This window comes from Erpetoichthys calabaricus, chromosome 1, assembly GCF_900747795.2.
Source record: "Erpetoichthys calabaricus chromosome 1, fErpCal1.3, whole genome shotgun sequence".
NCBI lineage: Eukaryota > Metazoa > Chordata > Cladistia > Polypteriformes > Polypteridae > Erpetoichthys > Erpetoichthys calabaricus.
The window spans coordinates 318,598,511-318,626,418 of NC_041394.2; the positions used below are offsets into that span (position 1 = coordinate 318,598,511).

The 27,908-nt window shown below is 39.7% G+C and overlaps 1 protein-coding gene across 2 annotated transcripts in view; it reads right to left on the bottom strand.

Moving 5' to 3' along the window:
* Nucleotides 1–27,908, bottom strand: part of si:dkey-97m3.1 (fatty acyl-CoA reductase 1) — a 316,542-nt gene that overhangs the window by 133,369 nt on the left and 155,265 nt on the right. For both annotated transcript variants that reach the window (XM_028818035.2, XM_028818027.2), the window contains exon 3: nucleotides 26,589–26,764. In XM_028818035.2, the coding sequence (XP_028673868.1) occupies nucleotides 26,589–26,764 (176 nt within the window). The remainder of the gene's footprint in view (nucleotides 1–26,588; nucleotides 26,765–27,908) is intronic.

The following is a 27,908-nucleotide window of genomic DNA, read 5'->3' on the forward strand; positions in this document are numbered from 1 at the left end:
AGTGAACCTAAGCAAAAATGATAACAAACTCATAATTTACAAGACCCTGGACCCTTACAAGATGATTCAGAAAATGAATGAATTCAGAAAATTTTTAGTGAAGGGAAGGACATTTTTATACAGATGACATGGAATATTATATTACTAATCTTGTGAAGGATTGCCGGCTTTCTACTCCGGCCCTCACCCCCAGGCCGCCAGGAGGAGCTCTCCCAGCAGCGTGGACGTGCCCCGAATTCCAGCAGGGCATCATGGACTCTGTAGTTTATATGCACAGCCCTGCTGGATACCATGGGGGCCACCAGGAGTCACTGTAGGGAGGCTGTCGGACTCTTACGTGCCCTATAACCCGGAGGTGCGTCATGATCACATGACAGGAAACGACGTGCCTCCGGGGTGAAGAAGAGTTTTTATATGACCTGGAAGTGTTCCTAGTCACGTGGACAAAGAGGGTGAAACACTTCCGGATGAGGACTATAAAAGGACTATGGGAAATCCCAGACGTCGAGCTGAGCTGGGAGGTAGGGTGGCGAAGTGTCTGGGCGAGGAGGATTGGTATTGTTAGTGATTTGGAAGAGTTTATTGTAGTTTATGAGTGTGGAGTGGAGGGTGCTTTGTGCACTATTTAATTATAAAATAAAGAAGTCTTGGACTTTTATCCAGTGTCTGGAGTGGTACCTGAGGGTGTTAGAGGTGGCTCCACGCTTCTACTGCTACAATCTATACGTCTAATATACCGAATATGCCAGGAGACTTCCACAAACGTTTAGGGTTCAAGATTAATTCTAATAACAGCTGTCACACACGTGCGATTAGGAGGCAGTCAAAAAGCCTAAAGGTGAGTGAAACATTGCGAGATGAAGGGTGGTCACGTGGTACTTACCGGAATCTCTTCTCTCCACAGGAAAACCGTAGAAAAATAAATACAGTCGACCCTTGATATACGACCGGCCTGACATGCGAACAACTTGATTTACAACCAAAATTTTTGCTTTGATTTACGACCAACATATTGCGTTACGACCTGAATGCGGTCACGTGTATCCGCTTGTGTGATTGTAAACAAACAGCCAAGAGTGTTCGTAAGCGTCAGTCGCAGCCCACATACATGTGTTTGTGGATGTAATTTCGGTCAGTGCAGTGATTTATATAAATTTATTTCGATAATTGCTAAGGAAGGAAGAAAAGGTAACGAAGGTAAAGAAAGCAATCACAATTGAAACGAAGAAGGAAATCGTGCGGAAATATGAGAGTGGTGTTTGTGTGACCGATCTCGCTAATATGTACAGCATGTCGAAATCCACCATCTCAACAATTTTACAAAGAAAAGATTTTTATAAGGAGGCTCCTTCCAAACAATAACCACCTTCCATTTCATTCTCCTCCTCCTCCTCCCTTCCTGCAGCCCAAAGATGTCAAATTAAATGGTGAGTACAGTATGAAATTGTTGTTTCTGGTAGGCTAGACACTTTTTATAACTTTTTGGTTAGTACATTAGAAAAATTATTGGTGTTTTGGTAAATTATGCACATTATACAACCCTTTTTTTATTATGAAAAGGTTAAGTAAGTGTTGGTGTGGGAGGTTTGGAACGCATTATGCGTATTTAAATTATTTCTTATGGGAAAAATAGTCTTGACTTACAACCAACTTGAGTTACAACCAGCCCTCGCAAACGAATTGAGTTCGTAAGTCAAGGGTCCACTGTAATACCATTTCCGGGTTCCAAAATGGCCACTACGACGTCACTTACGGTCATGTGAGATGACGGCATTTCCGACGCATCCAAAATATATCACTTCCGGTTTTCATCGAACAACGTTGTTTCCACTTCCTGTTGCAACGTCACCTCCTGCCAACCATTTCCTATTCCCACAATACAATTGTATAAAAACGCCATTTTGTAATATAAACATTGTCAAATGTTACCTCTGTGGTTTTTTGATCATTTATTTTGCTACTTTGTCTTTGTTTTTGTGAATGCTTTATTCTTTATTGAAGAATTTCTCACACAGCATATTGTGTCCCCTGAATAGCCCTGGAGGTCAATATCATTAAACTGTATCATAACAGTCTGCATACCTAAGAATGATAATTAAACAACAATATACTGAAATAATCTATTTAAATGTAGCTTTAGCAATCTTGTGAAAAGTGTAAAACTGGACCTTATCAATTAGTTATCTCTTAATCAATCAATAGTTGAGAGAATTAAAAAGAATTTCCTCCTAAAATTGTTATACAATGTGTACTCCAATACATTGTCAACAAACCCATTTTCAAGGAAACTCAATACAACTCTAGCTTTGTTCACTTGAAATACAAAGTGGCCATGGATAAAAAAAAAATGAATTCTTCAGAATTCAAATTCAAAGATTGGCAGGGCACCATCTAAAATTCAAATCTCTTCCTGGACTGAAAATGCACTATAAGACTATAAGAGAAACCAGACAGACATCAACTTGTACCCACTTGGAAAGTCATGAAGAAGAACCCTTGCACTAATCCCTCATTGTATGCTTTGCTCTCAGCACCAGCTACCATGAATTACGGCAGCTAAACCGAAATCCAGTGGGACAGCGATTCTTCTGAACAATGTTTCTAAACCAGTGGGGTTGCCACCAATGGGTCTCGAGTTGCTGTTGTTTATAATGCCAGTAGGTCATGGCTGTGGTGATTACCATCAATCTCCAACACTGAGCTTCATTTATCATGGTGGTGATCACACTTGATTCATCAAGAGGGAATACCCCTACCTGCTCCCAAGCTCTAACGATCATGCTCGATTCACCAAAGGGGAATCCCCCCACCTTTGTTGAGTCATGAAGACACATGCGAAGTAGTGGAGAGGAGAAATAATGAAAAAACTTGAGAAATAATGATTTAGAATACTGTACCAGTGTAGGGGACATTCACAGACTGACATATTACTGATGGTTATGCATGTATGTCAGGGGGTCACCTTCTAGGCTCGTCTGAGATAAGCACCACTACTCCGGGTAACCAGAGGGTGCAATCGCTAAATCTTGTATCTCTCTTATCACCCACAGTTACGAGAAGATACCTACTGAGGGCAATTAACCATGTCCCTTCAGGTCTGGGAGCCATGAAAGTGAGGTGCTCCTGAAAGGTGGCGTCTCATTCAGGAGATATCTTACCCGTATTATGGAGTTTCATCCCTGTGACTGGACCTCTCTACAGAGCTCTCTTATTTCAAAGCCAACAGCTAAAAATTGTTTTGTTAACCCTATGCACTATCTGGACCTGTTATTTTCAGTTTTTTTTTTTATTCACAAGTAAATGAGGTGGCTTGGCTGGTACCTCAACATTTTCATTCAAGTCTTGTCCTTCCCTCGACTGACAACACTGTCAATTGCTTCCTTGCAGGGTGTTGCAGTAGTAGTACTGCTGTTTCACAACAAGAAGACAGGTTCATATCCTGAGTGCTACCGACATGGAGTTTGCATGTCATTTCCAGATCACTTGGACTGGCAATGCTAAATTGGCCCCTGATATATGTGTGTGTGTTCACATTGAGATGCATTGGTGCCTTGTCCAAGTGTTGCTGTTGCTGCCTTGTTACCTTGCAATGGATAAGTGGGTTATGAAGATGGATAGATGAATAGATGTATCCATGCAAGAAAACCTTTCATTTATGTCATCTGAAAAGTATTTAATACACAGAATATGCTGGGTATTGAGACCATTGGATATTTGTACATGAACAATACGTTTGACTATCTGTTCCTCAAATGTAAGATTCTATCAAAACATTCTAATACATGCAAATCAGAGTCTTTGATAAAAGCAGTCTGCCAAGCTTTCCTAACCTTTAGTCACTACCTGCTGTGTAAATTATGCTTTCTAACAGTGATACAGATTTAGTTGCTATCTCCAAATTATACCAGTGTTTTCAACAAAGTGCACTCTATTCTTAGACAGCATTGTGACCGAGAATTTTCAATCAATTTGATTTTCAGGTAATGAATGGAGTCAGCTCTGGATAAAATGTACTCTTCCTCATCTTGTGTGAAACTCGGTGTACGGTACATGGATGAAGATCATATTTGTGAGCATCCGAAGTGCTCTGCTCTAACTAGAATAAAATAGTAAGATGTTTACTAAACAACCCTGAAATTCATATAGTTCAAAATCATCTGTCAGACCTGTTTACAGAAAGATCCAGTGATAACGAATGAGTAATCTTTTGCGATATCTTATACTACATTCCTACCACACTGTGCTACTGTTGTCATGTCTAAGAATCCTAACCATCCTACCATAATACAATGGAAAAAGAGTTGCCATTTTTACTTCAAATAAGAGCAAATTAAATTCACTTTGTGAGAGGCAGTTCAAAAGTTCTTTAGAATCTGGGAAGAATTTATCACAGTTATCATAAATTAATCAAACATTTTGAACAATTGCTAACATATTGCTTATTTTATTATTTTGGGGTGACTATTTTATATTAACACTTTTTCTTCCTCCTGCTCTCTAGATAGGTAGAGGAGGAGGAGGTGTTTGATTTGATATGAATCATTCACTGTAAGGAAAATGTAAAAAAAAAAAAAGACAAAAGTAGAAAAAAAGAGGGGGATGAATGACTTGTTAGGAATGTGACAGAGACATAGCAATTACTGCTGCTATCTCACAGCTCCAAAGTCCCAGGTCAGATTTCAGCTTGGCTTTTGTCTATAAATATTTTGACTGTGTCTGTAAGTAATTTCTTCAGATATTCTAGGTTTTATTCCAAAAACCCAACAATCCATAGGCTATGTTAATGGAGAGATTTAAACTGACCCATTAAGTTGCTAGTATAGGTTCTGGTTTCATGTAGCACAATAAAGGAAAGAACAGATGGGTGAATGGACAATCCAAAGTGGATACTGTTGTGATTAGAACACACAAATATAGCTAAAAGCCTGTGAGGCCTCCTAGAAATCCCACATAGCAGGCTAGGACCTTCACTAGCCTACTCAGTTATAGCCTCACCCCTAGGCAGCCAGCTCCTAAATTCCACAGAAAGTCATCTGCATGTACAGACCTCAAAAGGGGAACTGGCTTTTAAAGTTAAAAATATATTTTAAATGTCTCAAGCAGTATTTAAAAAACAAAAAAAGGGAGTGGAGCCATAAAACCTTTGGCTAGTGAGAAGTCCAAAAAAAATCTTTATAAATGAAGATATATTTATCAGTTATACAGAAAGAAGTGAAAACAGAAAGAGGCAGCACTGATTGCCTAGGAATGCAAAACACACCAAACAATTCCAAATACAAGATCCAAAATCAAAGTCAGAAATACAAGCAAAAAAAAAGTCAGAAACCAGAAGACAATACTCGGAATGAAGCACTCTTTGATTATTAATGAACCACCAAAGGACCAACTCCCCAGCTTCAAATATAAAGACTGAGGGTGGTCCTTCAGCAGTGACATCAAGGTGGGTCCGCCTCTTAGGTATCCATCCAAAAAACACAAGGAATATACTCAAAGTGAATTACAAAAAAAAAAAAATAATAATTAAACAATATTTAAATATCACAATAACAACAAAAATTACATAAAACTAAGAGGCACGTGACAAATAATTATTCAAAACAACACAAATGTCAGACAAACAAAAATAAACTTAAGCATGGGCAAAAAAACTTGCTAATGCATAATATGTCTAGCAGACATTGTTATTATGTCCAAGGTGTGATGCCCCATGAACTTGCTCTCCCAACTCTAACCACGACGTTTCCCCTCACTCCCTGCTGTAACTACATTGCTGTACCCTCTGTAATCACCTCTGCAATTGCACCTCACATTTGTTTAATAAAACAGGCATCCTGACATCTTCCTCATCTGTCTCCTACAACAAGCATTACTCTAAAGTCCCATACTAGAGTCAAATGCTGCCATCTACTGACTGGGAGATTTCTTGCAAGCCTTCCCCTTCCTCTTACCATACTGGGTCCTGTGTTGCATTGGCCAATCAATACAACAGTCCTGATCAGATGTTTTTATGCCACCTTTATTTTACAACACATGTAAACCATTTAATCCAATAATATAAAAACGTTTAATTTGTTGACTGTGTGGTACTTTCAAGAAAGGCATACATTTTGGAAATTTTGATTTGACATAAATATCACTCCCTGGGGTGGGCTGGTGCCCTGCCCGGGGATTTGTTCTTGCCTTGCGCCATGTGTTGGCTGGAATTGGCTCCAGCAGACCCCCGTGACCCTGTGTTAGGATATAGCGGGTTGGATAATGGATGGATAAATATCACTGATGGTGAATGCTGAATTCAGAGCTGACATCACAAGTGAAGAGCACATAGCAGAGACTCGCCTTGTAGACCATAATAATCCAGTAGATTTGACACTAAAGATTAAGCAACTGTACTGTTATTCAAATGGCTAATACTGATAAGGGTTAACATGGCTGCAATTCTGCACATGTATTATTGAAAGAAAAGGGAAAACACACACCAAGCTGAAGTCACAAAAATGCTATTTTGAAAGAGTACTTATTATTTGATCTTTGAATCCTGCCAGTTCTTGACCAAGATGATGAACAATTCACTCAGAGTACATGCCGCAAACTCATGTACATAATTCTCTGGTGGGCTATTATCATCAATGACTCACCAGAGAGCAATAGGCCTGTTAAGTACAGGAAATATCACTTTCCTATGATCATTAGAGGGGTGAAATGGGGGACTGATGTGAGGCCACCCATCCTGCTTAAACTAGGAACTTCAAGGCAGCTGAGCTCCACTAGAGATTATATGGGCATTGCACTTGTACAAAAATGCCCCCCTTGGAAACAAATCCAGTATGATCTATAAATACAGACGAGCCATTTAATAAAAGATCAGGAAGAAGGGAAGCAGACACCCCAGAGAGCCACTGTGTTCCAGGTCCGACGACTTTTTTTCGCACTCTTACATCATAAGTGGAGACGATGAAAGCTAATTCATATCACACTAGCACGTCTCTCCAATTACTCTGCCATCCATTTCCTGTGCTCTGCACACCAGTGTACTTAAAAATGTATAATGCCAAATGTAATGAGTGGGGTGTTTTTGGGATATGGGAGAAAATCAGCTTATAAATAAAGACACTGCAAACAAACACGACACAGGCAGTGATCAGTATAAAAACTGAGCCATAACAGTGTGTGACATTAGCCTCTGAACGATGAGTATAAAAAATATTGAATCACTATTGTTTCATTTAGTGTCTTTACAGTAAATGATTTTAAATGACTTTAAAATGTGGTAATGTATAAAAAAAACCTGTGAAGCATGTTCCCTCGGCTCCAATGAATAAATGTTTTGTAAAGATGTGAGAAGCAATATGTACTGATTGTTAGTAACTTATCAATGAAGCTATTGTTACTTATATATGAATTTAATGACATATATAACTATTTGATTGTACATGCACTAATCTATTAAGCATTATGTAATATAGTAGACCCCCGCGAAGACGTTGTTCAGAGTTCGCGGCCTCATTCGTTCGTGGATTTTTCCTTAGAACCTATCTAATAATTGTTAGCGGAAACCGCAAATATCCTCCGCAATTTTTTATGGCTTTTTTCGTGGCAATACTGTACTGTAGAGAGAACAGGAAGCAACTGTAGAGGAAAACGTGGCTTGGGATGGTGAAAGTAGCCAATCCGAGAGCGTACTCTACTAGAATTTGAAACTGTAACTCCCAGCAGTCCCTATAGTGGCTCCGATTGGTCTTCTGCTGAGGGTGCAGGGGCAGTTGGGGTCAAAGGATGTCAGCTTTTAAAAAGGGGGCCGGTGACTAAAAGAAACAAAAGTTTTTGTAATTTGTGTTTCAAGTTCCTGTCTCTCTGCCTGCCTTCTGTTGGGTTACCTGTACTTATTCGTTTTGTCCTGGATCGTTTCGTGGTTGGGGTCTGGATTGTCTGCCGTCTGCCTGTGTACATGAGGACTGTAAGTGGGTTCATGGCCATCCTGTGAAGAAAGGAGCGCTCCTGAACCTGTCCACCCGTCTTCACCATTTCAGGAACTACCAGTAGGACTATCTTTATATTCCCATTCAACATGCGGACCTCTGGACTATCTATTGTATCTTCATCATTACATTTCATCCGTTGCAGTTTTTCATGGACTTTACTGTGTGTGTTTTGTTGGTGCTTTGTTGTATTTAATGTATAATCGCCATAAGGGGAACAGGGGTGGTATCGTTGTTTTCATTTGATTTTTTATTTGCTGTTTGATTACCGGTTTGCTTTGTTTTTGTCTCTGTTTGTGAGTGCGTGCGGGTCGGGTCAAGGCTGGGTGCGTCCCTGGAATCTCCACCATAAAAATAAATAAATCACCGTCTTCTCGACTGTGTGAATCTTAGTGGCACCGGATTGCTACAGCGTTATTCATTTCTCCTTGCTGCTGATTGACTGCTGCCCTGTGACGCATCTCCAGCTGAGTGTTCTCGTGTTTTCCATTTTGTTTTTCTTAATCCTTAAACCGCCGCAACCGGCTATAGTTGTTTCTCAGTGCCATTTTCCAGCATGTAGGAGCCGAGTATATTTGGCGATGTACATTCATTGAACGCCACAACCGGTTGTTGTCGGTTCCCACTGAAATCTACCAGTATGCCGGAGCTGATCAGTCAGTTCCGTACATTCGTTGAGCAGCCAGCTCATGACCACTGTCGGCCCCTGCAGCACTGCAGCCTCACGGTCCCTGGGATTGAGCCGCTGCACTAGACTAGCCTGCAATCATCAGTGCTTACCTCTGTGTGTTTGCGTGCAGCTAGTTCAAGTGCAGTTGGCTCAGTGATTTACATCCATGGCGTCAGTTGCACTTTGTACATATTGTTCCAGTAGTTTTAGTAATAGTTTTTACAGTTCATTAGCAGTGTGTAAAATGATCAGTGTTGCAATAATTGTGATGCTCTTTGCATGAAAAAAAATGTGTTCCATTAAAATTTCACCTTTTCTTTGTGAATTGTGATGTTTACTTAAAAAGTGCAGCAAAAAAGTATTTGGCGTCCAGGGATGCATTAACCCCCAAGTATGTGGCAGTTTAAGGGTTAAAGCCACAAGATGCCGCCAAAACGCCCTGCACCTTCTAAGGCTTCTGGCAATGAAAACGTGCTTGCATGAATTACAGTACATATAGCGGTAACATCTGTATTTTACATTCTAACACTGCGGGAGACATAGCAGTACAGTACTGTACAGTATACGGGTTTACCTTTACATTCTTTTTTTCTTGCAATCTGTGTTGTTTTCTATTGTAATGCCTTGTGATGTAAGACATTTTGTAAATATGTAATAATTGATGGAAATATTATTATAATTTCAAAGTAGAAAAAACGGACTTTATCCACGTCTGAACAGTTACAGTGGTGTGAAAAACTATTTGCCCCCTTCCTGATTTCTTATTCTTTTGCATGTTTGTCACACAAAATGTTTTTATCAAACACATTTAACCATTAGTCAAATATAACACAAGTAAACACAAAATGCAGTTTGTAAATGGTGGGTTTTATTATTTAGGGAGAAAAAAAAATCCAAACCTACATGGCCCTGTGTGAAAAAGTAATTGCCCCCTGAACCTAATAACTGGTTGGGCCACCCTTAGCAGCAATAACTGCAATCAAGCATTTGCGATAACTTGCAATGAGTCTTTTACAGCGCTCTGGAGGAATTTTGGCCCACTCATCTTTGCAAAATTGTTGTAATTCAGCTTTATTTGAGGGTTTTCTAGCATGAACCGCCTTTTTAAGGTCATGGCATAGCATCTCAATTGGATTCAGGTCAGGACTTTGACTAGGCCACTCCAAAGTCTTCATTTTGTTTTTCTTCAGCCATTCAGAGGTGGATTTGCTGGTGTGTTTTGGGTCATTGTCCTGTTGCAGCACCCAAGATCGCTTCAGCTTGAGTTGACGAACAGATGGCCGGACATTCTCCTTCAGGATTTTTTGGTAGACAGTAGAATTCATGGTTCCATCTATCACAGCAAGCCTTCCAGGTCCTGAAGCAGCAAAACAACCCCAGACCATCACACTACCACCACCATATTTTACTGTTGGTATGATGTTCTTTTTCTGAAATGCTGTGTTCCTTTTACGCCAGATGTAACGGGACATCTGCCTTCCAAAAAGTTCAACTTTTGACTCATCAGTCCACAAGGTATTTTCCCAAAAGTCTTGGCAATCATTGAGATGTTTCTTAGCAAAATTGAGACGAGCCCTAATGTTCTTTTTGCTTAACAGTGGTTTGCGTCTTGGAAATCTGCCATGCAGGCCGTTTTTGCCCAGTCTCTTTCTTATGGTGGAGTCGTGAACACTGACCTTAATTGAGGCAAGTGAGGCCTGCAGTTCTTTAGATGTTGTCCTGGGGTCTTTTGTGACCTCTCGGATGAGTCGTCTCTGCGCTCTTGGGGTAATTTTGGTCGGCCGGCCACTCCTGGGAAGGTTCACCACTGTTCCATGTTTTGCCATTTGTGGATAATGGCTCTCACTGTGGTTCGTTGGAGTCCCAAAGCTTTAGAAATGGCTTTATAACCTTTACCAGACTGATAGATCTCAATTACTTCTGTTCTCATTTGTTCCTGAATTTCTTTGGATCTTGGCATGATGTCTAGCTTTTGAGGTGCTTTTGGTCTACTTCTCTGTGTCAGGCAGCTCCTATTTAAGGGATTTCTTGATTGAAACAGGTGTGGCAGTAATCAGGCCTGGGGGTGGCTACGAAAATTGAACTCAGGTGTGATACACCACAGTTAGGTTATTTTTTAACAAGGGGGCAATTACTTTTTCACACAGGGCCATGTAGGTTTGGATTTTTTTTTTCTCCCTAAATAATAAAAACCACCATTTACAAACTGCATTTTGTGTTTACTTGTGTTATATTTGACTAATGGTTAAATGTGTTTGATGATCAGAAACATTTTGTGTGACAAACATGCAAAAGAATAAGAAATCAGGAAGGGGGCAAATAGTTTTTCACACCACTGTAAATTATTGCTTACTTCTTCCATGATAATAAGGAGCATACTGCAGAATTGTCACATCATACTAATCAGATATTGCAGATTCACAGGCAACATACATTTCCCCAATGACTAATTTGTGCAAAAGAATCTTTTTAAAAATATGAGTTCTCTGCACCAGCTGCTAAAACTGCAGTATGCTGTTCATGAATATTGTAATGAAAATGGTGAAAACCTGGCACGCCATCCAGCCTCAGCGCCTTGTAGCCTCTAGGCTAATCATACACATTTACTGTTCACCCAAAGGAGATTAATGCTCGATTCAAAATCTTTACTTTCTTTTCTAAATTGTCTAAATATGAGACGCTGAGCAGTCCATGCTAGATGCTATCAAAACTTAAACACGCTGTTTGAACAGACATGTAAAGAGAATAATACAGGAAAGCAGAATCAGAATTGGTTCTATTGTTTATGTACAGATTTTATTGGAATTCTTTACTATGGGCCTCTGCCTGCATTTGTCTAGCCTTTATTTGACTAAAACATAAGGTTCTACTGCTGTATGGATCCTTTCTTCCCATTTCACTGCAAATGATACATTTAGGAGCCATATATTTTCGGATTTTCTTTCAATTAGCGAGTTGCAAGGAGTCACAGCCTATATGAGGAGCATATCATGCAAAGCAAAAATCAACACTGGATGGGATTCCAGTTTATCACTTGGTATCATCATACAGCAGCTCAGTACCCAGCAAAGAATGTGAAAATTACACAGGTAAGGGCTGGTAAACAAACATACATACATTTCTGTCAGGCGCCAGCATCCTTGTCCAACCATGCTGGTATCTTTATTGTATTATTAATGTACTGGCAGTGTCAGGCCAGTAAAGCTGGTTCTGACTGTACATTCGTCAGAGGGAAGAGAGTCAGCTAAGTTGTGGCAAGGCTGTAGGATGACATGAGATATACTGAACTACAGAAAGCACTTAATGTTTTGGGGACCTTTAGCTAATATGGGTTTTCAGTGTTTGGTATAATGCATTAACAGTGCCTTGGGTCTGAAAGGCTTGGCAGTGGTCTCTATTTTTAAAAATGGAGATGTGTTACCAAGGCCTCGCACTGCTGAGCCACCCAGTGAACGGCTTGTGTCCGTGTATTAGAACCGAGACTCTGCATCAGAGCTGAACCTCAGATCAAGAAGAGAAATATGGATTCCATCCTGGCTGTGGTACAGTGAACATTATGTGACTTATATGACTTCCCTGGCAGAATGTGCTATGAGTAAAACAGCTTATGCTGACAGGAAACTGCCGAGGCTAAAAAAGAAAGCTTAGACTAGCAAAGGACATGCTGACATTTGCAGGTATTATGGCAGAGTGCTTAATGATTTGGACTTCTGACCCTGAGGTTGTGGATTTGAATCCTGCTACTGACAATGGGTGACCATGAGTGAGTTACTTCACTCTCCTCTGCTCCAACTGGAAACACAACAGAAACGTAACCAATTGCATATCTAATTTTTGCTTGTCAATTCTATTAGCCCAGATTCTCTAAAATAACAGTTTTATTTTATTCCACATGTCGTTGGATCTTGATGTGAAGAAAAGTTTTCTAACATTTGTGGATGAATGCTTTGTCCTTGCAGAAATTTGTGGATCCATGAGAGATTCTTTATCCTGTCTATATTTGCATTTTCCCTTGAAAAAAGCTTATGTCCATGGACTGTTTGATATCTTGTAGAAAGTGGTACAAGTGTATGGGGTGTTGTGGCAAGTGCTGCATGTCATCTAGTCCCTGTATTTGGGGGCAGAGGGCTTGTTAGCATACATGGTATCAAGTCGATTTACTGTGGGAGTTGGACATGTGTAACTTGTCCGCTCTGTCCTTCTGTTCATGACTTTCACCGACAGGATATCACAGTGGAGGCAAGTCTTGAGGAGTATCCAGTCTGGGAATCTAAGGGTTGCATCTGTGCAGTTTCCATGATATGGCTTCCTATCAGACTGTGTTCTTAGGGGAGTGCTGGAAAAGTCTGAAGCTGAATTTGATGCAGTTGTGATGAGAATCAGCACTTCCATATTTAAGGTTATGGGCCTTTCCTGGAAAACATTGGCTTGTTCTCTTCAGGTAAGGCATAAGCAGTAGTTCCCAAGTGGAGGAGTTTAAGTACATTAGGGTTTTGTTAATGGCCAAGATTACACCGGACTGTGAGGGTGACCAACAAATCAGTGCACTGGCAGCCACATTGCATACTAGATCATGAAGGTGACACAGCAGCCAAGTCCTTAGAGGAAGCTTCCGATTTTCTGATCCGTCTGCATCTCCATCATCACTTATGGTCACAAGTTCTGACTAGTGATCAGAACAATGAGATCTTGAGAATAAGAAGCTAAAATTGGGTTTCTGCACAGGATCTGTAATAGACTGAGACGTTCCAGAAAGAGGACTTCAGAGCTGAACCTCTCCTAGAGCTTAACTCCACAGCTTCTTCTTCTTCTTTCGGCTGCTCCCGTTAGGGGTCGCCACAGCGGATCAACTTCTTCCATATCTTTCTGTCTTCTGCATCTTGCTCTATTACACCCATCACCTGCATGTCCTCTCTTACCACATCCAGAAACCTTCACTTAGGCCTTCCTCTTTTCCTCTTCCCTGGCAGCTCTATCCTTAGCATCCTTCTCCCAATATACCCAGCATCTCTCCTCTGCACATGTCCAAACCAACGCAATCTCGCCTCTCTGACTTTGTCTCCCAACCGTCCAACTTGAGCTGACCCTCTAATGTACTCATTTCTAATCCTATCCATCCTCGTCACACCCAGTGCGAATCTTAGCATCTTTAACTCTGCTACTTCCAGCTCTGTCTCCTGCATTCTGGTCAGTGCCACCCTCTCCAACCCATATAACATAGCTGGTTTCGCTACCGTCCTGTAGACCTTCCCTTTCACTCTTGCTGATACCCGTCTGTCACAAATTACTCCTGACACTCTTCTCCACCCATTCCACCCTACCTGCACTCTCTTTTTCATCTCTCTTCCACACTCCCCATTACTCTGTACTGTTGATCCCAAGTATTTAAACTCATCTACCTTCGCCAACTCTACTACTTGCATCCTCACCATTCCACTGATCTTCCTCTCATTTACACACATGTATTCTGTCTTGTTCCTACTGACCTTCATTCCTCTCCTCTCTAGAGCATATTTCCACCTCTCCAGGGTCTCCTCAACATGCTCCCTACTATCGCTACAGATCACAATGTCATCAGCAAACATCATAGTCCACGGGGACTCCTGTCTAATCTCGTCTGTCAACCTGTCCATCACCATTGCAAATAAGAAAGGGCTCAGAGCCGATCCCTGATGTAATCCCACCTCCAACTTGAATGCATCCGTCTCTCCTACCGCAGACCTCACCACTGTCACACTTCCCTCGTACATATCCTGTACAACTCTTACGTACTTCTCTGCCACTCCCGACTTCCTCATACAATACCACAGCTCCTCTCGAGTCACCCTGTCATATGCTTTCTCCAGGTCCACAAAGACGCAATGCAACACCTTCTGGCCTTCTCTAAACTTCTCCATCAACATCCTCAAAGCAAACATTGCATCTGTGGTGCTCTTTCTTGGCATGAAACCATACTGCTGCTCACTAATCATCACCTCATTTCTTAACTTAGCTTCCACTACTCTTTCCCATAACTTCATGCTGTGTCTCATCAGTTTTATCCCCCTGTAGTTACTACAGTCCTGCAGATCCCCCTTATTCTTAAATATCAGCACCAGTACACTTCTTCTCCACTCCTCAGGCATCCTCTCACTTTCCAAGATTCCATTAAACAATCTGGTTAAAAACTCCACTTCCATCTCTCCTAGACACCTCCATGCTTCCACAGGTATGTCATCTGGACCAACGGCCTTTCCATTTTTCATCCTCTTCATAGCTGTCCTTACTTCCTCCTTGCTGATCCGTTGCACTTCCTGATTCACTAACTACACATCATCCAACCTCTTCTCTCTCTCGTTCTCTTCATTCATCAGCCTCTCAAAGTACTTTTTCCATCTGCTCAACACACTCTCCTCGCTTGTGAGTATGTTTCCATCTTTATCCTTTATCACCTTAACCTGCTGCATATCTTTCCCAGCTCGGTCCCTCTGTCCAGCCAATCGGTACAGGTCCTTTTCTCCCTCCTTAGTGTCCAACCTCTCATACAACTCATCATATGCCTTTTCTTAATGCCACAGCACTGGGCAGAAATAATGAACTATCCATGGATGGGGTGTATGTCTCTCACATGTCCCGCTCTCAGTTTCACCTACAGCCATTCATACAGTGCCAAATTAGAACTCCAGAAGTCCATAACACATGTCTTTGGATGTTGGGGTGAAACCAGAGAGCCTGCAGAATACACATCAGCACACTGGTTAGATTTATATACAGTGGAAAGCAAAAGTATTTAGTTTCCTTGAAAGATACCATAATTTGCCATACAGAAAAAAATATCTACAGAGAAATGGTTTATTTTGACTTTGGAAATGTATTGTTAAAGCATAAGAGTTCATATTAAGAATACTGATAAATATGTGTAGAAATCTTTTGTCATGCAGAATATTATGATGACTTTCAAGGGGATTAAATACTTTTGCATGTCACTGTACTGCATATTTGCTTCCATTAAACTTCAAATGGAAAGATTTAATAGGAACACCAATGGGACATGCCCCACCTGAAAGCTGGAACAATGGAAGCATTCTGCTTCCCAAAATTTTATTTCTTTGTTAACAATCTCCTTATCTCCTTTTTCTGACTACATGTAACATTTTATCTCCTGCCTTTTAAAAACATGCAGTTAGCACAGTAGAATATGCATAGTTTATCATTCTCAGAAGATAATTTTAAGGAAAAGAAATATTTTCAGTATCCAGATGTGGTATGGGCAAGACAATTAATATTATATTACATCATTTATGCAAAACAGAAGACAGTTGGCTGGTAGACAATACTAATTAATTCAGTTTGTTCTTGTCCAAAGAGCTTTTCAGACTTAATTCAGTTTGAAGTTAATTAAGAAAGAAAATTCAATATCTGCCCCCCATTTGTCACAGCATTATGAATACATAGGGCTCAGGTAAAGATAACTTTTATAGGAACCACTGGGAGAAGTCGTATTGATTAATATCCCTTCGTATTGAACTCAGCAAAATGAAAAACAATTAGTAACATGACAGTATGTGAACTCAGAGATTGGTCATTCAGAAAACGTCTGCCATTGATCCTTGGAGTCACTGTATAAAGCTTCAATTTACAGAGCTGTAAATGATCAGGTTCAGAAAGCACAAAGCAACCAATTATCAAAAATGTGCTGACAAAAGAAAATAACTTCAGGTCTCCAAGAAAAGGTTGACTCTAATGGGCTGTGTTTTATCCTGTCCATCTTCACTTACTGTCTGTCATAACATGCTTTTTGCAGTAGTCATATGAAGCTGAATCTTGTTCCAGCCATCTATCATGAGGCGCACTCCCCTGTATACTGTATCTGCACTTACCCAATACTCACATCAGGATAATGTGTACATGAAGGCAAGTCACATGGATATGTGGAAACACCCATTAACATACATAACACTTCAGGCATTTATTGGAAAGCAATTTGTTTTAGGATTAATTCAGAGTTAGGGTTAAACAAATTACCATATATACTCACATAAAAGTTGGGTCTTGAAACCCAAAAAAATCGATCATAAAATCAGACCCCGACTTATACGCCCGTTCAAAAATGCAACACTTAATTTTATTTATTTTTTTTTTAACATTTTCTTGCCTACTCCAATCTCGCATCAGTTTCTCAGATGCATCGAACTTTGTTGCAGCAGCGCAGTTACCAATTTCTTTTGCCAATTCAACGACTTTTAATTTAAAACCAGCTTCATATTTTCTTCTGATCGAACGCTCCATTGTAGATAATGGGTGCTGTTACAATAAAGGTGAATGAGGGTGTGAGATACAAAAAACACTAAACAGTGCAAAGGTGCTTCAGAATAGTTCGGGTATTACGGTGTGGTCACATAGGCACAATAGAGAGAGAGAGGGGGGTTAAGAGCACACGCTGGTCACAGAAAAAAAAGGCAGTGTGCTCCGTGGATACTCTCTCAGGTGGCCGTTAGCATATAATAATCTCTTGGACCAATAGCGTGAGTTTTTCGCATTCAACTTATACGACCAACATTATAAAATACCAGAAATTATACAGTAAAATCAAGTCCCGACTTATCTGTGGGAGAACTTATCCGTGAGTATATACGATAGGTGGCAAGATGGTGAATGAATTCAACATTCCAGTAGAGTCATTTCTTTTGTGAAGTTTGAAGGATGGTTTCTCACTTGTGCCCAATGCTACTAAGATAAGACACCAGCATCTACTAACTCCAAAAAGGATTGTGAAAATCGATAGAAGGTTAGACATTATATATTGACACTATATTATTATATAGACATTATAAGGTTATATAAGGATATAAGACTAAATACATTATTTGTTCCCTCATTTCCAACACTTGAGCAAACTACTGGACTTCATAGGGTTAATATTGTAAAACTTACAATGAAATTCTTACTTGCATGCGCTAAGCAATATGCAATACGTCTCCACTCTCAGGCGCCATGACCTGTAAGTATTACTACCTTACTTCTAAATGTCCACCTTTGTTATCTGAAATAGCTATTATAATTATATCTCTTGTGGCCACTGGAGGCACACCAGCACCCTAAACCCAACACAGACAGACACCAAGCACAAGTCAAGGCTTTATTTTCAAGGGGGAAACACTTTCCCTTCGTTCCCCCTCCAGCAAGCAAGTATAATAATAAGCACTGCACTTTCTTGTCTTCTTTCTCTCTTGCTCCTTCCACCTCCAGTCCTACTCTGGCAAGCTTTGATGAAGTCGTCTTCGACGTCGTCCTCTTCCCGACTCTCAGGCAGGGAGCTCCTTTTATGGTGCACCTGGGAGTACTCCAGGTGGCTCGTTAGCGAAGTCTGGAATCACTTTCAGGTGTGGTGAAAGCCCAAAGTAGGGCTATGCAGCCTCCCTTGGTGGCTCCCACGGAAACCAACAGGGCTGTGCCAAACTCCAACTCCCATGGAGCCCTGTGGGGATTCGAGATGCCGCTGCAACCTTGGGGGGGCTGCCATCTAGTGCTTTGAGGGAGGCAGTGCCCTGTGTACATCTATTATGATGGCCTCCCGGCCAGGAAAGAGCCCCAACCATCTGTCACACTTTTCAGTATTAGCTTCTAGAGATGAATGCATCTACTGTTGGGCTAACAATTTCAACTATAAATAGGTTTGAAATATTAGACCACATGCTCTTAAGCAAATTTTCTGTTAGTGAAGTAATAGATTCTTATGTAGCATATCTTAGAGGTGCAGATGAGAAAAGCAAGGAGACTATTTTAGTAAATGTCAAAAGCTGTCCTTGAGCTTTACAGATGGACATCACAAAGTCAAGATGTGCAAGAAAGTACAGCTGTTTAAATGCGAAGGGCACGTCAGTAGGAATGATATTTATCTGCATTATGAATACTGAACGTGCCCTTAGCCCTTACGCTGCTTGTGAAATCATTTGCTTTAGCAGTATGAAACAGTACACCATTAATACAATCTGTATAATCCTAAACATAGCATAAGGTAACATTCTCTGACGCACAAATCCAACTCAGGATTTCATGGATGGGGGTGGGGTGGGGTCTGTCTCCATATAATCTTGACACATCTCAATTCCTCAGACTACTAGTTCTGAGGGAGTTAAGAAATTCAACAAGATAACAAACTTGTTTAAATTCGACAACCATATCGGTCACTTTGCACAATACACATTTTTCGTTGAGATGGCTTTTAGAATTGAAGATCATCATACTTTCACTAATGTTTGTAAGCAGAACTAAGAAGGAGAAATCGGAAATCTTAGTGATTGGCAAAAATGGATATAATGAGGGTATTAGAAATAAACTTGATCCAAAAGGCTTAAAAGTCAAGACAGAGGAAATGAATGTGAGGGTAAATATTGACTGACCTAAACTTTAAATCACATATTAGTCAGATTAATAGGACAGCATTTTTTCACTTAAGAAATAGAGCAAAAATTAGGTCTCTTATAACTTTGCAAGATGCTGAAAAATTAGTTCATACTTTTGTTTTCAGTCAACTAGATTACCGTAATGCACTCCTCTCAGGACTACCAAAAAAAGACGTCAATCGATTGCAACGAGTGCAGAATGTAGCTGCCAGAATCTTAACTAGGAAAAGAAAATCTGATCACATCTTTTCAGTTCTGATGTCACTACATTGGTTACCTGTGCCATTTCGAATTGACTTTAAGATACTGCTTATGGTTTACAAAGCCTTAAATAATCTCGCTCCATCCCATATTTGAGAATGCCTCTCACCTTACACTCCAAACCGTAATCTTAGATCTTCAAATGAGTGTCTGCTTATAAATCCAATAGCTAAACTTAAAAGAAGTGGTGAGGTGGCCTTCTGGTCTTATGCACCTAAAATCTGGAATAGCTTACCAATAGAAATTTGCCAGGCTACTACTTTAACATGGCTTTCTCCTGATATTCTGTATATGCATTTAATTATCATTTTTATTCATACTAACCCCTACTTTCTCTGCTGTTCTCTTTCTGGTTTTCTGTGGTGGCGATCTGTGCCACCACCACCTGATCAAAGCACCGTGATGTCCCTACATCGATGGATTGAAGGCCAGAGGTCCACATGACCATCATCATCTAATAAAAACCATGAGGATCATTTATATTAAGGAGAATGCCTAGTGGGGTCTGGGTGGTCTCGTGGCCTGGATCCCCTGCTCATTTTGTTTTTTTTCTCCACCCGTGTGGAGTTTTTTTTTGTTTTTCTGTCCTCCCTGGCCATCAGACCTTACTTTATTCTTTGTTAATTAGTATTGCCTAATTTTATTTTTGTTTTTTTCTTTCTTCATATTGTAAAGCACTTTGAGCTACATCATTTGTATGAAAACATGCTATATAAATAAACTTTGCTGTTGTTGTTGTAGGTGCAACAATAGAACATTAATGAAGCCAGTGGTTACTGATATTTGGTGCGCTTTCAAGTACACACTTGTTTCTCTTGTTTAAATTGATGTTAAAAGATTACAGTAGATGTCTGGAGTGTAGAGGAGTCCACTGAACAGGACTAATGGAACATTTACATTACCAATACTAAGCATTTGCTCAGTGACATAGTAAATTTGTCATTAGATACGGGGGTCTTCCCAGACTGTCTTAAGACTGCGGTAATTAAACCCCTACTTAAGAAAAATAATCTCGACCCCTCTGCTCTTGAAAATTATAGACCCATCTCTAACCTGCCTTTCTTAAGTAAAATTCTAGAGAAGGCAGTCATTATGCAGTTAAATGAGCACCTCAATAAACATGCTATTCTTGATAAATTTCAGTCAGGTTTTAGAACAAATCACAGCACAGAAACTGCACTCGTTAAAGTAGTAAATGACTTGCGGGTAAATGCAGACAGAGGCCATTTATCTGTTCTCATCCTCTTAGATCTGAGTGCCACATTTGACACCATTGATCATAATATTCTTAAGAATCGCCTTAGTCAATGGGTGGGCCTCTCTGGCAGTGTCTTAAATTGGTTTGAATCCTACCTGGCAGGGAGAAAATTCTTTGTTAGTTGTGGTAATTATAACTCAAAGACACATGATATTCTATATGGTGTTCCACAAGGCTCTATCCTGGGTCCGCTGCTCTTCTCAATCTACATGCTTCCACTAGGTCAGATTATCTCGGGACATAACGTGAGCTACCACAGCTATGCTGATGACACACAGCTGTATTTATCAATAGCACCTGATGACCCCAAATCTCTTGATTCGCTAACACAATGTCTAACCTGTATCTCAGAATGGATGAATAGTAACTTTCTCAAATTAAATAAAGAAAAAACCGAAATCTTAGTGATTGGCAATAATGGATACAATGAGGCTATTAGAAATAAACTGGATGCATTAGGATTAAAAGTCAAATCGGAGGTAAAAAGCTTAGGGGTAACCGTTGATTGTAATCTGAATTTTAAATCGCATATTAATAAGATCACTAGGACAGCATTTTTTCACCTAAGGAACATAGCAAAAGTTAGATCTCTTATATCATCGAAAGATGCAGAGAAATTAGTTCATGCGTTTGTCTTTAGTCGGCTAGATTACTGTAATGCACTCCTCTCAGGACTACCCAAAAAAGACATCAATCGTTTGCAATTAGTGCAGAATGCAGCTGCTAGAATCCTTACCAGGAAAAGAAAATCCGAACACATTTCTCCAGTTTTGATGTCACTACACTGGTTACCTGTGTCATTCAGAATTGACTTTAAAATTCTGCTTATGGTTTATAAAGCTTTAAATAATCTCGCCCCGTCTTATATATCGGAATGTCTGACACCTTATATTCCAAATCGCAACCTCAGATCCGCAACTGAGTGTCTCCTTAGAATTCCAAGAGCAAAACTTAAAAGAAGTGGTGAGGCGGCCTTCTGCTGTTATGCACCTAAAATCTGGAATAGCCTGCCAGTAGGAATTCGCCAGGCTAATACAGTGGAGCACTTTAAAAAACTACTGAAAACACATTACTTTAACATGGCCTTCTCATAACTTCACTGTAATTTAATCCTGACACTCTGTATATCCAATTCATTATAATAACTATTCATTCAAAATTTGTACTAACCCCTACTCTCTCTTCTGTTTCCTTTTCCGGTGTCCTATTGGTGGTGGCTTGTGCCACCACCATCTACCCAAAGCACCATGATGTTCCAACAATGATGGATGGATTAAAAGCCAGAAGTCTGTATAACCATCAGCATCAAGTGACTCCGTGAGAACCCTAACTACAAAGAGGACTATTTCATTTATGTTAGGTAGAATGCCCAAAGGGGACTGGGCGGTCTCGTGGCCTGGAACCCCTACAGATTTTATTTTTTTCTCCAGCCTTCTGGAGTTTTTTTTTGTTTTTTCTGTCCACCCTGGCCATCGGACCTTAGTCCTTTTTATGTTAACTAAGGTTGTCTTATTTTAATTTCTTATTTGTCTTTTATTCTTCTTTTCTTCATTATGTAAAGCACTTTGAGCTACTTTTTGTATGAAAATGTGCTATATAAATAAATGTTGTTGTTGTTGTTGTTGTAAAATTAAAAAAGAAGACACAACCTGCATGTTCATTCTAGCTCAGTTTGTGCAAATATATCTCAAAAAGGTTGAATCAAGCTTTCATTCTGATAGCTACTTCTCTATTTTAGATCTCTGGCAGGATTTGGCAAAAACATAACTGGTAAAAAAAGCTGCAGCTCAAGTGATATGTTCAAAAGTATGAAATAAAACTTGAAAAAAATGTACCTACTCCCCTCAGTTCTGCCCTTTCTTGGGATTGCATCTCAATTGTTTTAAGTATTTTTAAGTATAACATCACCCTTCATCATCTCTACATCATCAAAAATTACAGGATGAAACTGCAACCACAAAACCTTACCGAGGTCACTTCATCCTCCAGTGTGAGCCAGCAAGTCAATCAACCTGCAAATACTGCATATAGAAATGCTAGTGAAAAACACCAGGGGACGGTGTTCACTCTAAAACAACCTGCACCAAAGTGTCTTTTTGCTTAATTCACATTTCACACAAAATACTCAAACATTTTATTGTGCAACAAACAATAGCACTATGCTGAGAATGTGGCGCTTATATATATATATATATAAAAATTTCAGTGCATTTAAATGTACACATAATATATTGTGTAAGTGCTTCTGAATAGTTCCTGAATACACTGAACAATAAAACATTCTGTTAAAAAATGAAATATATTCACAAACACCTGAAAGCAAGAATTAAATGGAAAGCTCTTCTACGTAAATGAACCGCTGCCTGCAGCCACTTGAGTCACATTTTCAGTAGAATGCTGCGTGCTAACACCATGCCCTAAATCGAATCGTAGCAATTGACTTCTAACTAAAGGAAGCTCATTAAGTGAAACAATGAGACCTTTAAATGCATCAAGCAGTCCGTTAACAAAACCTGATCCTTTGGGATTCAGTGAAGTTCACTGACAGATGACACAAGTCAGTATTCTCTCACACTGCCTCTCCTTTTCCCAGCCAGTTTCTTTGTGCAAAAAAGTTTAATAATCTTAATTAAGTTTTTCCACAGAAAAAAAAACTCCCTGGAAAAATGCTACCCTTCTCTTGAGTAAACAGCTGCAGGGTCTACCCGTTAATAGTGGAAAGCCAAAGTCCTGGCTAAATTTCCCACCACAGCCTAGAGAAAAGCCAAGCAAAATAACACCTTTTATTGGCTAACTAAAAAGATTACAATATGCAAGCTTTTGAGGCAACTCAGGCCCCTTCTTCAGGCAATTCTATCCCCCTAATGATACTATCTCTAATTTACTAACTATATTTCACCCCGGCGGCACAGTGGCGCAGTGGTAGCGCTGCTGCCTCACAGTAAGGAGACCCGGGTTTGCTTCCCGGGTCCTCCCTGTGTGGAGTTTGCATGTTCTCCCACTGCATGGGTTTCCTCCAGGAGCTCGGGTTTCCTCCCACAGTCCAAAGACATGCAGGTTAGGTGCATTGGCGATTCCCTTGTGTGCTTGGTGTGTGTGTGTGTGAGCGCGCCCTGAGGTGGGCTGGCGCCCTGCCCGGGGTTTGTTTCCTGCCTTGCGCCCTGTGTTGGCTGGGATTGGCTCCAGCAGACCGCCGTTACCCTGTAGTTAGGATATAGCTGGATGGATGGATGAATGGATGGATCTTTCACCCCTTCACCACCTCACAGCTAATGTGTGGTGAACGTACTGGTGCAAAATGACTGCTGGTGCATCATCCAGGTGGATGCTGCATATTAGTGGGGGTTGAAGTGACTCCCAATTCAGTATGTAAAGCAGTTTGAGCAGTGAGAAAAGCGCAATATAAATGTGAAGAATTATTATTATTAAAGCTCAAACCAGGAGAAATTGCCAGAGCATAAAGGCCCCAAGAAAAACAGAAAAGAAACCAGACCCCCCCCCCCAAACACCACCAACAAAAGAAGCTCAAGTGCCTTAAGATCAAAACTATCAGAAGTACGTACAGTCAAGTTTGAGAACGACTATATAATCTTGATCCTAGAAAGTCAAGCAGCATACTAACACACTGTGTGTCAGGACAGGGTTGTCCCCAGTGTTTAATATGCGCCATTAAAAGGAGGTGGCTGTAGGTATATCTTCCTGAAATGCATCATGACAGGATGTGGAGCTAAACAATGCAAAAAGACCTTGGAGAAGGCTGCTGCTTCTCTGAATTAACAGGAGGAACTGAAGTGTGATGGCGATTGACTGTGAATGCCCCATAGGCTTACTGGGAGGGGACTTTAGACATACAGCACTTGCAGGGCTTATTGTATATCTCAGTTAGCATGGAAGCACAAAGGAATTACCCAGGATGTGCTGGAGATTATGAGGAAAGAAAAGTCTAGGCTGATCTACTCCGCTTGTCACCAACTCAAACTTCAACAGAGCCGATGGATGGTGAGTGAGTAATAATGGAAGGAATAACATCATGGAATGGAACAAGGAGAAAAAGAAGGAGTTGTGTGATGAACATGGGAAATGGCAAACCCTAAGCAACAGCATCTTTGTCATTTAATTAGCTGATTAGCCATTACTTTCATCCAAACTACTATTCACATATTTCTTTAGTTTAAATACAAGTTAAAAGACTTTCTCAAAATCATACGGTGTGGGTTAATTCTGCAGATCTTCAAAAGCACATTGTGGGTAACATGTGACTTGTGCCGTGTTTTGACACTATAAAGCTCAAAACGCACCTAGAAAAGTATTGAGGAAAAAAAAAATAAAGTCTAGTAATTTTTGAAGAGCAGCAGTTCAAGTAACTGATGCTAAGATGCTTCTGTAATGAAACTCGTAGAACAAGCAGGCACATTTCTACAAGGGACTGTGGAAACATTCATTAAATAGGAAAGAAAACAGCTTCTCACCCTGAGCGCATGTCAGAGAGAAATGTTACACAGCAGCAGCTCAGTAGGGGGTATAATTGCACTGTCAGGCAAGCTTATCTGCTTTTTTAATTGTGAAATAATTTTAATTACTTGTTAAATTAACTTATACATCTTCCACTTTTTAAAGACAATATCCGTCTTACCAAGAAACTGGAGAGAAAAACTTGCATGAAAGTGTAGGATTACAAAAAAAAAGTGTAAGTATTCCTTGTCACATTTCCAGTCTGCCTACAGCCATGGGGCTGAGATATAAATCCCAGTTCGATTCAATTTATGGTTATAGAGCATTCTTTGAGGCTAAAATAAAATAAAATAAAATAAAAAACTAACAGAAAACGTCAAAATAACACTGGCAGATGTCTTGTGAAGAGTCTGCCGTGGTTTCATCAGAAAATGCAGCCATTGAGCTGAGCTCTGTGGGGAACAAGGAGGCACAGGACAGGCTTGTCACTTTTCATTTGGGTTGTTTAAAAAAGCAGGAGTGGCAACGATCCCCAAAAGCATATTTCAATGTAGTTTAAAATAAAATAAAAAAATCCGGCCATCAATCTTCATTTTCTGAACTTGCAATACTAAAAGAACACACAGATTTATTAGCTTTAAGCTACATGCCTTGTTGGATGGCATCAGCTTTAATAATGCACCATATTTAAAAGTGGCATGCCAGATTACAAATTCTGTCCACACCACTGGCTCACTGAATGGAGCACTACACTTACCAGTATATATAAGAAATGTGAAGACAGTTATAGTATACACTAAAGTAATCTGAATAATTTCCACTATGATAAAGTCACTTGCATAAAATATCAAGCTCACAAACTGACTCACCATGGAGACCCGAATTAAATAATTTCAGTTTACAAAGATGGTGTTGAATGTGCGACTATAGCATGAACCTTACAGGGTCTGTTTTAAGGGGACATTCAGGTTACAGCTTAGTCTCGCTGAAGCCAGACATATCATACATCTGGAGACGACCATGACGGACACATTTCTAAACCAATCCAACGCCACATGAAGGTGGAACTCAAAGAAGGGGCAGTGATTTTGAACTACAAAGATCAGGGGTGGTCTCATTAACCTGGTCTGACAAAGAGCAACTTCAGCTGAAAAGTCTCCGAAAAAGCCTTATTAGACATATAAATGTGTGTTGTGTTGTGTGCAGAGAGCACATTGCATGTGTTCAAAATAAACATAACCTGATGTAAGAGAAAAAACTTTCTGTAACATCAGATTATATGCTTGCATTGAAAGACTTCAATGGACTATTGGTAAAAGTAAAATATAAAAAATAAAATTAAAATAAAATAAAGAATAAATAAAATAATAAAAATACTTTGTAGCAGGTGCTGTGCGTGTTCTCATGCTGTTCACTTACAGTATGATGACAGTGTATTAGTTCATATAAGGATAAAGAATTGAAAAGTATCACCGTAGTGCCATCTATAAATACAGGATTGCATACTGTTAACTAGGAGACATTGTCTACAACACATTCCCTTTTCTTTTCTTGCAGACGCAAAGGTACAAAAGTGAGATTCTTACTTCAGGGGCTCATCAAAGCGTATTGTTGCTGCACAATGGAACACTATATTGATGCAGGAAGTCAGCATCTCTACATCCTTCGGACTGATGGCCAGGTTGGGCTGGGTGAGCTCGCTACTGACAGGTATGATCTTCTTGTGGAAATCAGGATGGTCCTCTCTCACACGATCAAAGAGCTGCAGGGAAAAACAAAAATAAAGAATTAAACCGGTCAGTTTTGCAGTTCATCTGCAGAGAATTTTGTCACGCAAAAATGGAATAATCATCTCTTAATTTGCACAGTTATAGTATTTCACTGAACAATATTTTTGAAACTGAACTTGCAATTCCTGTGTAAAAAGTTAGTAAAACATAATACCGGAAGCAGCAAAATAAAATTATTTAAAGTGAAAAAAGGGACCTTTCAATTAGCATCTCAGAAAAGGAGTGGAACTCAACTCTAGATCTGTATATGCCAAGCATTCCAATCTTCCATCATTCATATGTATCTCAATTAAGATTGTCTAAAATGTATATTGGAAAGACGCAACCTGTAAGCACTGCATCAGTAGGCCATATGTTCTGGGAAGGCACTAAATTAAAGTCATTTTGGACAAAAATCTGTACGTACTTCTAAGTCACAATCACTCCAAATACATGAACCACAATATTTGGTGTAGCCCTAGACAGCAATGAAGTGCGTAGGGAGAAATCGATTGTAATAGGCTACAAGTACACATCCACACTACTAACATGTGTCCTTCACTTACTTAACTGGAAGAATCCCAACCACACCCTCTATAACTCAGTGGGGAAGTGATGTTCTCTATTATCACAAATTAGTAAAAAAATCTAATTCTCTCTAAAAGGATATGGCCAAATACTTTTAAAACACAGAAAAAAACGATATAATTTTAGAATAAGCATGCTATGCCTGTGATTGACTCTCTTATGCTATTAATTGTTCTACTATATTTAAAAGTTAGATAAGATTCTTCTGCTTTTGTATCTCTTCTTTTTTCTCTTTTATCATGGGAGGGAGTTTCTTTTTCTCCCGTGTCTTGCTATCTTCCTCTTGTTTTCTCAGGATTGACTTTAAAGCAAATCATTATGTTCTGTTCTGTTCTAATTTATTTGATTGGGTAGTATGGTGTTGTAATGCTCTGCTTTTCAAAAATAAAACCAAAATTTTAATTATTATTATTATTATTTTTTTTTTTTTTTTTAGAAATCCTCAGAGTTTGGTACGAATTTCTCTGAAAACAAAAAAAAATCATTCATTCCTTTTCATAATTCACACAGTCTAATACAAATATGCAGGGATTTTAGAAACACCAATTG